This window comes from Pygocentrus nattereri, chromosome 12 (assembly GCF_015220715.1).
Source record: "Pygocentrus nattereri isolate fPygNat1 chromosome 12, fPygNat1.pri, whole genome shotgun sequence".
NCBI lineage: Eukaryota > Metazoa > Chordata > Actinopteri > Characiformes > Serrasalmidae > Pygocentrus > Pygocentrus nattereri.
The window spans coordinates 39,065,676-39,075,675 of NC_051222.1; the positions used below are offsets into that span (position 1 = coordinate 39,065,676).

General features: G+C 42.2%; 1 protein-coding gene across 3 annotated transcripts in view; it reads left to right on the forward strand.

Annotated features, from left to right (window-relative positions):
- Window positions 1–941: 941 nt before the first annotated feature.
- The window catches only part of LOC108412244 (proto-oncogene vav), a 58,811-nt gene continuing 49,752 nt past the window's right edge, over window positions 942–10,000 (forward strand). For 2 of the 3 annotated variants that reach the window (XM_017684171.2, XM_017684173.2), the window contains exons 1-2: window positions 942–2,108; window positions 4,584–4,700. In XM_017684171.2, the coding sequence (XP_017539660.1) occupies window positions 2,022–2,108; window positions 4,584–4,700 (204 nt within the window). In that variant the 5' untranslated portion in view covers window positions 942–2,021. The remainder of the gene's footprint in view (window positions 2,109–4,583; window positions 4,701–10,000) is intronic. The other variant, XM_017684174.2, reaches the window with a different exon arrangement.

Below are 10,000 nucleotides of genomic sequence, written 5' to 3' on the forward strand. Positions count from 1 at the left end.
TCAGTTGTACTTGGAAAAGTTTTGGTTGTCCTGGGAGATTTGGATGTACTGGGAGGGGTTTCGGTCGTACTCGGAAAAGTTTCAGTTGTACTGGGAAAAGTTTCGGTTGTATGGGAGATTTGGTTGTACTGGGAATAGTTTCAGATGTACTGGGGGGTTTGGTTGTACTGGGAGATTTGGTTGTACTGGGAGCAGTTTTGGTTGTTCTGGGAAGGGATTCAGTTGACTAGTAAGAGTTTCGGTATTAAAAGCTCCAGAGAAAATGTTCCTCCTAACAACCACCTGGAACCCCCAAAACTGTCCCCATCAGATAAACACTGAAAGCTTTGATCTCAAAGAGAGGAGAAGATCAAGCTGCTTCAGATCTGAAAACATCCACAGGTGTTCCTGTCCATCCTTCCACTGTGAGAAGACCACTCAGTGCTGTGGGTCTGAAAGGACGTGTAGCTGATCAAGAAGAACCTCACTGAGAAAAGGAGACGGACACATCAAACAGAGAAGCTGGACGATGGACTGACCGCCCCGGAGTCCAGACCTCAGCACCACTGAATGGGTTTGATCACTTCAGAAAATCATCAACCAGCTTCTAAGACTGAGCTTTGGAGGTGTGTCTGCAGGTTCTTGGAGGAGCTGAAAGTGAGGCTCCTGAGAAGAACGGAGGCTGGAATGAAGAGAGAGAGGGACTCAGTGACCCTCACACAGCGGAGATTAGAGATGTTGAGGCTTCTGGGTTAAATTTACGTTTACTTCAATGACATTTTTGAGTGGAAATGAAATCAATCAGTCAGTCGTGGTCTCTGAATATCGGACCCCGCTGTGAGCACATGCAGGGTTGCAGCGTGCAGAACGAGTGTGTCTTCATGTCTTTGTGTGTGTGTATGCGGGCGTATGTGTGTGAGGAAAAAGGAAGTTGTGTGTGCAGTTGAAAGGCTTCCTCTCTGCTGCAGCCGTGCAATAAAATACACCCACCAGCCCTGAGAGAACGACAGCACAGAGAGCGAGAGAGAGAGAGAGAGAGCGTGAGAGCGAGAGGGGGAGAGAGAGAGTGAGGAGAAGACGGACGACCTGAAGACACGAGAGGTGACATTCGGAGAGGGAGAGAGTCAGAGAGCGAGAGAGAGACATAGACAAAGAGAGAGGGGAGAGAGAGGAAGAGCAAAAGAGAGGGAAAGAGCAGGAGAGCGAGAGACATAGAGAAAGACAAAAGGAGAGAGAGGAGAGAGAGCTGAGGCCTCGGGTCAGGTTTAATTTACATTTACAGGGTTTACACTTCAGTCTGGTTTCGTTTGCAGCTCTTCGTCTTTTTTGTCCTGCTGTCGTTCACTTCGCTTCGTCGGTCGTCTGCGAGCGTCAGAATGGTCGGAGTTGCGGCGCCGCTGAGTGCCTTACATCTGACTTAGACTCTAACTCCACTGTGCGGCTGTCTTTAGTGGCACGTCTTTGGGTCAATCTTCACACTTTTGAGTCATTTTATGACTTTCAGGGTCATTTCTTGTCTTCTTTCTCCTTCTAGGTCATTTTTTGGTACGTTTTTGAGCAGGTTCTCTGAAGACTTCGGGCAAAGTTTTGGTCGTTCTGAGGTCATAACTTTCTCTCACTTTAAATTTATACTGGTGTTTGGACTTTAGTAGCTGAGCTTAGAAGGGACCGAAGGTATACAGAAGCAGCAAAAGGCTTTTAGAAGTGACTTTTAGTGATTAAGAGCCGGTTTTAGTGATTGCAAAGTGAGTGAAGGTGCTTAGAAGGGACTAAAGGTCTTCAGGTTTCAGTTTTTAATGGCTTTAGGACTGAGTCAGAAGTGATTTTAAGTGTCTAGAAGTGATTTTAAGTGTTTAGAAGTGATTTTAAGTGTTTAGAAAGTGACTAAACATATTGCAAAGTGATTTTAGAAGCAATGTTAGTGATTTAGAGGTCATTTGTAAGGGATTGTGGTGAGTTAGAAGTGATTTTAGTTGCGTTGAAAGCGCCATATGTTGGTACAGAGTAGGTTGTTTTAGAGCAGGACTATTAGAGGTGTTATAATGGAGCTGTGGAGGCAGTGTGCTTCGTGGCTCATCCAGTGCAGAGTGCTTCCAGAGAACCACAGAGTGACCTGGGACAGTGCACAGGTGTGTATTAATTTGAATATTTACCATATTTGTTTGTCACAGTTATCAGGTTGCACAGGGATATGTATATCTCTTTTCTGTGTGTGTGTCTGTGTGTGTGTGTGTGTCTCTGTGTGTGTGGGTTTTGTGCTTCTGCGTTTGTGTGTGTGTGTGTGTGTGTGTGTGTGTGTGTGTGTGTGTGTGTGTGTGTGTGTATATATATATATATGTTGCTGCTAACAGAACAAAACCTCATATCTCTAAAATGGTAACTTTACAGGAAAAGGAAAATACATACTTTGCTTTTAATGTAAGTCAATGGAACCAGACGTCTTTCCAAGTAATTTTGTGCTGTTTCTTTTCATCCATTCATCCATGGGTGCTGCTTATAGAGCTATACAACACCACCTACATACGCTTGTCATGACAATTGACATAACCCTACATAAATGTTTATAAGTGCTTATTCCACTATATTCCACCATTGACTATAAAGGTCGCTGCTTTTTATCGAAGTCTGCTAAAGTAGCTTTTACGACAGGTGACGCCTATTGGAATAAGCATTAATAGGTATTTATGTAGGGTCGTGTCAGTTGCCATGACAACCATATGTAGGTCTTATGTAGTCTTATGGACGGTAGCCTACAGTAAAGTTCTTTCATTTTTTTAAATAAACGCAATCCTACAGCGACACCTCCCTGTGCTGTTCTGGGGAAGGAGGTGCCCCCTGTATTATCGCCGGTAATGGGGGACGGACTTTTGCTCAAATTTAAACTCTGCTGCCCTGCGTTCTACACAAATAAAGCCCCTGCTTGGGTTCCTCGTCATTTACCAACGTTACCGTTCCACCACTTCATAGCGTAGTATGCCCAAAGTCACAGAACAGATTTGCTCAGAGAGGTCGTCTATGTATACCTGGTCATTTATGACTGTTCTGGCGGTCGATAAAGAAGTTATCAATGGCAGTAAAGCAAAGAAACGTAGACTGGTTCCCTCAGGTTTGCAGGTGAGCTTGGTTTAGAACTGTCTTTAGGAGCCACTGGAGGCGAAAAGGAGGTAGCTCTTAGGGCACAACCTGAGCACTTGATAAGAAAAGACGCATACCTAACATTTGGTCAAAAACAAGGAAAAACACTTCTGCCTTAAGCCTTGTTTCTGCTAGCACCCCTATGGGATTCTAGTAGCATGTTAGAGCAAAGCTAACACATTGCATATGTTTTATTTAAAGCTTGTAACAGACATTATCATATATTTGAGCTGGAATGCACCAGTTTTACAGTGACTCTTTCAGCTGGCGTAGAGCTGCCGCCGCTGTTTTCCATTCCTAACAACTAACTGGAACACTGCTTAGACTACAACCCGCATTCAGACTTGTCTAGAACTTCCAGAAGGACTAGAGGGATGTTTTTGTTGTTGTTGTTGTTGTTTTTTTTAATCAGGATTGATTTTTTTTTTTTAATCAGGATTGCTTCCTCTGTCATTTTCTTATCATGTTGGTAGTTAGTCTAATGTTAGTCCAGATTCTGAAACCCTAGCCAATAGGAGAGCAGCATGGCTGCATCTGCTTAGTTTGAATACAACAAGCATAACGAATGACAATGATATAAAAAATGAGAATGCATTTTTCAGTTTCTCTGAAGGGGTTCCACGCCGATGTATATATGTGTACATATGTACAGGTGCAACAGCCGAGACGAATAATTGTGTTATACCAAGAAACTACACATTTTTGCTACAAATTGATTTTTTTGAGTGCCATTTGTGAACATTTTAGCCAAAAATGGCTCAAAAACAGTGGGAGTAACTTCAACAGGCAGCCAGCGGGGGCTAATTGTAACAGTTACTAGAAAAGTCTTATGAAAAATACTCACAATAAAAGAAATACGATGAATGAAAACAGCCTGAGATTTATTTTGGACCACAAAGTGGAACAGCAAAAATCAGCATGATACAATCAAAATATATTTTATTCACATGACGCACTGTATATAGCACGGTTTTTATGAATCTTTGAATTTAAAAAGTTTTAACTTTTTTTTTAATCTGTGTGGATTTCGCTCTGTTCTTACTTTGGGGGTCTTACTTGTAACAGTGTTTTAAACTAACCCCCCGGTGTGGAGGCTGTACTTTACACTGATTCTAACTTGAGAAGCACTTATCGGTTTATTTGGTCAGGAATATTAGAATAAATACAGTTTCCAAATTTTTCATCTTATACTTTACTTTATGATACTAAATACTTTATGATATTAAATCAGGAGATGCGGATGGACTTGAATGCATTCATACGAAGGCGAGAAGCATTTGGGGGAAATCTGGATATAAATTTGCGCTTTAAACTAGTTTATAAGACTTAAAACAAGTCTTTTTTTATGTGTTTATGTTTATTTGCATTTACTCTAATGTTATATAGAGTTAAACCGTCAGAAACACGAGAGAAACGAGATAAATGGTTTTAAACTTTTGCACAGTGCTGAATCTCTCTGTCGTGTGTAGGTGTGTGATCTGGCTCATGCTCTGAGAGATGGCGTGTTGTTGTGTCACCTGCTGAATAACCTCCTCCCTCACGCCGTCAACCTGCGGGAGATCAACCTGCGTCCGCAGATGTCTCAGGTAGGAGTCTGATCGCTGACCGGAAGGTGGTGATTCAACGGCGGCAATTTTGGATTATTATCTTTCAGTATAACAAAATTTGAGCCGACCTTTGGTCGAAATAAAATTCTCAAATTCTCATTTTTGAACATAATAACAGAGAAAACGAACTATATTTTGAATAAAACTTTGTCTGTACTCCATTTACTGTGCAAATAGTTGCTCTCGTTGCCTTTGTGTGTCCAGTATAAGACATCATTCTGAATCTGAACATCAAAATGATCCAATCAATCTGATCTGTGGGGAAATTTGAGGTGAAATTTCATGTTTCATTGAATCGTTTCATAAAGAACTGTGATCTAATCGAATCTTACTTGTATTTCAGATTCAGTGACTCACTGAATTTTCTGAACAGTTGTAACTAAATTGAATTGAAACCAATTTGTAGTGAAATTTGACATTTAATAAGTTGTTCATTCATTTTCCTAAAATGTTCTAAAGAACAATTGTCTATTTAAATTATAATTGTGAGATTATAATTTAGAAAATGTAAAACACACTGAATCGTGTTTTTAAAGAAATGACACCACTTTGAAATTTTACAATTATTTGTTAAATCACTTTTCTAAAGTATTACATGTAACTGAACTGATAATTGTGATGTTTGAGATTTGAGATTTAATGATACACCGAATCATTTTGTAAAGAACCCTAATTGAATTGACCTGATTTGTGGTGGCATTTATGATTTTCGCTTTAATCTTCAACAATTTCCTAAAGAAATGAGATCTAATTGAATTGACCTGTGGCGACATTTGAGATCATTTGCAGAGTCATGACATTGATTTTAGTTGTTGTTGTTTCCTAAAGAATCACATTCGAATTGATATGAGCTGAGGTGATTCAGTCGCGTCTGAAGAACGCTCCTTTGAATTGAACTGAATCTTTGAAATATTTGAGATCGCATGACTCACTGAATCATTTCCAAGGCCTAACCTGTTGAACCTCGGCTGCTTGTTTACTGCTTACGAAGTTTTTCATCCCTGTTTTGGGCATTTAAGTGTTTTGCATGGTTTGAGTATTTAGCGCAAAAAGTCAGTTTTGCCGTGAACGCTGTTGTGGTGCTGCTTCAACAGCGACTTTAAATCTGCCTCAGCCGCGTTATCTTGAACTGTTTATTGCTTTATATTGCTTTTACCGTCGTAAAGCAATAAGACATCATATTTACCCTCCTTTCACCTCACCTACCACAAATCTAGGATCAGCTGAGACACGTTTGGTGCTCAAGTTTGCTTCTTTTGTTTCGATTAGGCTAATTTAGCTAACAAGTAGTTAGAAAAGTAGCTTGGGGCAGTCGTGGGCTGGAGGTTAGAGAACTAGCCCTCTGACCAGAAGGTTGCCGGTTCAATTCCCAGAGCTGACAGCACATGACTGAGGTGTCCTTGAGCAAGACACCTAACCCCCAATTGCTCCCCAGGTGCCGTGGATAGGGCTGCCCACCGCTCCAAGTGTGCTCACTGACCCCTAGTGTGTGTGTATTCACTAGTGTGTATGTCGTGTTTCACTTCACAGATGGGTTAAATGTGGAGGTGGAATTTCCCCGTTTGTGGGATTAAAAAAGTATCACTTAAATTAAACGGAGTAGCATCTAAGCCAATAGCATGATGCTAACTGCATGGCTAAGGTACATGCCTACTCAGTGGCTCTAACAGGCTTGATTATGTGGTTTCTGACACCGCATGACGTGCTGTTAATCAAAAAACATGGGCTAAACACCGTCTACTGTTCTTCAGTCGTGTAGTAGAGGCGAAACGAGCTTTTCGCCAAAGCTTCTTCAGACCAACGCTGCTCAGAATGAGCGTTCGCAGTTGGTTTAGCGCTGCAGACACGAGCGCATGTGTCAGCGGTGAGCTTGCACCATGTGCAGCGTTAGCCGGCTCGGTAACCTCTCGCTCAGTGGCTGCTTCTGTTTCTCCATTTCTCTTTCTCCCTTATTAAGTCGCTCACGTTTTCCTGCTGCACTCAGACCGGCTCAACTGAGCCAAAGCTCTTAACGCCAGGCTTAGGCTTCACGTGATGCGTTCGTGGTCCACTCCATTGGAAACTCCTGCCCTTCCTTTCTGTGATAGTGTCTATTCTTTCTTTCTAACTTTCAAATCTCCGTTCAGACTTCAGCTTATTTCCTGCGCCAGTGCGTCACGCTCCTTCAAAGAACTCTCGATGAGCCAAAATCACACGACGCCTCAGATTCAGGTGTTTTTTAGCTTCGTACGGAAGGTATGAGGCTAATGAAGTTAACAGGTAACGCAAGCTTATAATGCAGCAGTAAGCGTGGTGCCAACTGCATGCTGTTCCGGATGGCACCGTTAGCCCAATGATGGCAAAGCCTGCCTGCACAAGGCTGGTGGGACGCCAGGCAGCGCCTTCATTAAGTATAAGCAGGCCAAGCAGAGCATTTGATGATAAATTTAACAGTGATGTGATAAATAAAGCCAGTTACGCAGCCGTAGCCCAACATTCTCAGCCAGATCATTTTATCTTAGGCCTAGTCCTTATTTTTTGTAACAATTATCTGTTTATTTTCCAACATTAAAGGCAGTGTGTGTTTACACTGTTTCAGGAGATTAAACACTAGTTAGACTGTGTTTTAAGGGCGGCGATCTGGCTGGTGGCACACAGGGCTGGCGGGGTGCCTTATCAGGCCAGCCGACCAGAGTTGGTTAGTAACCCAGCAGACTTGATTATGTGGTTTCTGACACTGTCTGTAAACATGGACTCCGGCACATTAGCATAGCCAAAAACAGTAGCAGCCTGAATGCCGTCTGCGCCTAACGGTGTAAGAAACCACACAAGAAGCTCTGTTCGAGATGCTGAGCAGCTCATTGCCGTGAGATGATTTGAGCATGTTACCTCCAGGCGAATTGCTAATACGCCACTGTTACTCCTTTTACTTGTCGAGATTTCAGCTTTCATTGAATTCCTTTCCCAAAGAACTGTGATCGAATCTTAGTGGCATCAGCGGCATCAGATTCAATGACTCGCTGATTTTGTTTGTAACCAAATTGAATTTAACTGTAAAATTAGACATTTAATCATTTAACTCATTAAAAAAACAATATAATTTTATTATGACTGTAAAAATGAATGATTCACTTAGTCATTTTCTCAGGAATAATTGTCTATTTGAATTATGAATATATGCGGGATTTAATGATTGACTGACTCATATTTAAAGAACTGCGACCGTACTGAACTGCAGTGAAACTGTAGATTCAATAACGGGCTGAATCGCTTTCTGAAGCATCGTAACTGAGCTGATAATTGTGATGTTTGAGGTTTGAATCGTTCTGCTGAATCATTTTCTAGAGAATCGTAATTGAATTGAGCTGATTTGTGGTGGCATTTATGATTCATGACTGACCCTCGAAGATTTTCTAACGAACTGTGATCTGACTGAATTGCATTGCGGTGGTTTAATGATTATTTGCAGAGTTGTAATGATGTTGACTGGAACTGTAGTACCGTTTAAAGCAGAATGATTCATTAAGTCGTTTCCTACAGAATAAGAAGCTACTATTGCTCCTTAGCTCGCATTAGCCTTGTAGCTCCAGTGCAGAAACCGAAGAAACAAACTTCCAAACCAAACGACAGCCAAATTCCCAACAATCTGCTGTCTCGCAACTTCCATGGTCTCCATGCATAATCTTGGTAAGCTTGCTAGCCAACTGCCCGGCTAACGTCAGTACTTCTAACACTAGGTACCTAACTAGGTGGCTGATTTGCTAACTAGCAAGCTTGCTAACGGTTTTACGGTCTGGACGCGGTTTCAAGAATCTCACTACGGTTTCCTCACCCACAGTCTGGGAAGGTGAAGGACTCATGTTGTGGCTTTAATGCTAAGCTAACAGTAGCAGCGTTTGAAGCCTGGATTTGGTCTGGACTTTGTTATTTGACAGGGAGTCAGAAGCCACCCAGGAAAGTCCATTAGAGACGACTGAACCGCCCCACGCCACTGTCTAGTGACTTACGCATGCAGCTAGCACCACGCTAATGAGCTAATAAGCTTCCAGTATGTGTTAGACTACATTAGTCTAGTAGCCTCAGTGTGGAGACTAAAGAGGCTTCATCAGGAGTCGGACTAAACATCGGCTCAGGGGCTAAAACGCAGCGGAGTGAATAAAGTGTCAGGTTTAAGAAAAATGAACAGTGTTTTTCAGAAATGTTCCGAACCGGTTTTTTCCCAGCATGCATTTTTCTCTCAGGCGTCACTTGATGTGAATTAATGAGGTGATTTAGCCACAGAAACGTGAATCTGGCTACAGTCAAGCAAACGCTCCTGCGCACTGAAATGACGTGGCATAAAAGTGGGCGTAGCGTCACATTTCAACAACGTTAAACCCTCAATTTTCCTGATCTTTAACGTTTCCTGAGATTTGGAGCCAAAGCCGGTTTTTGGATTTTTGGTCACGGGCAGAGGTGTAATTAAAGAATTTCCTCTCGTTACTGGAACTGAGTAGTTTTCCCTGTAACGGTACATTTTGGAGTAGAAGTAAATCATAGTACTTTTACTCTTACTTGAGTAATTTTATTTACTAATACTTTTACTTGTACTTGAGTAAACTGTCAGTTTGCTACAGTAACAGTACTTGTACTTGAGTAGGGATTTTCAGTACTCACTCCTCTGGTGACGGGTTACGAGTGTCTGCTTTCTGAATGAGAGAAAAAGTGGATGGGCTTTGCAATTTTTAAAATAAAAGAAAAATGGCCAAAATACTGGACAGATTCTGAACAACAAGCTGTGGTGAGCGTGTTTGGACGCTGCCCCCTCAGTGTCGAAAGTGAAATTGTGGCCTGAGGTTAGTGATGCTGACAGAATGAACTACGTCATCTTTTCTGAAGGTGTAGGTAGTGAAGAGCTGTGGCTCTGTAGAAGCACGGAGGCCTGAACAGCAACACAACAGGAAAGGTTGTCAGCCGAGGTGAACAGCTGGGTGGGAGTGAGGCGGTGGACACCGGGGGCTGCCCGTGTGTTGCAGGGTTGGGGAAGTCCTGTAGCCACGCAGCAGCTGTCTTGTGGAGGGAGGGCAGCGATCAGCTCATGTATTTCCTATATGCTAAAGAACCTTAATAGGTCTTTATGAGCAGCGTAGATCCTCTTTTGAGGATATTTCAGTTTTGAAGCTGCAGCCACACCAGTTTTCCTTCTTCTTTGGCATGGAATGGACCGCAGGGCACGGTCAGTGTTAGTGTTTACAAACCTGCTGGTGTTAAAAGCTCGAAGGGTCCAAGAACTCTTTCAGTTTCTTGAGATATTGTGGCTC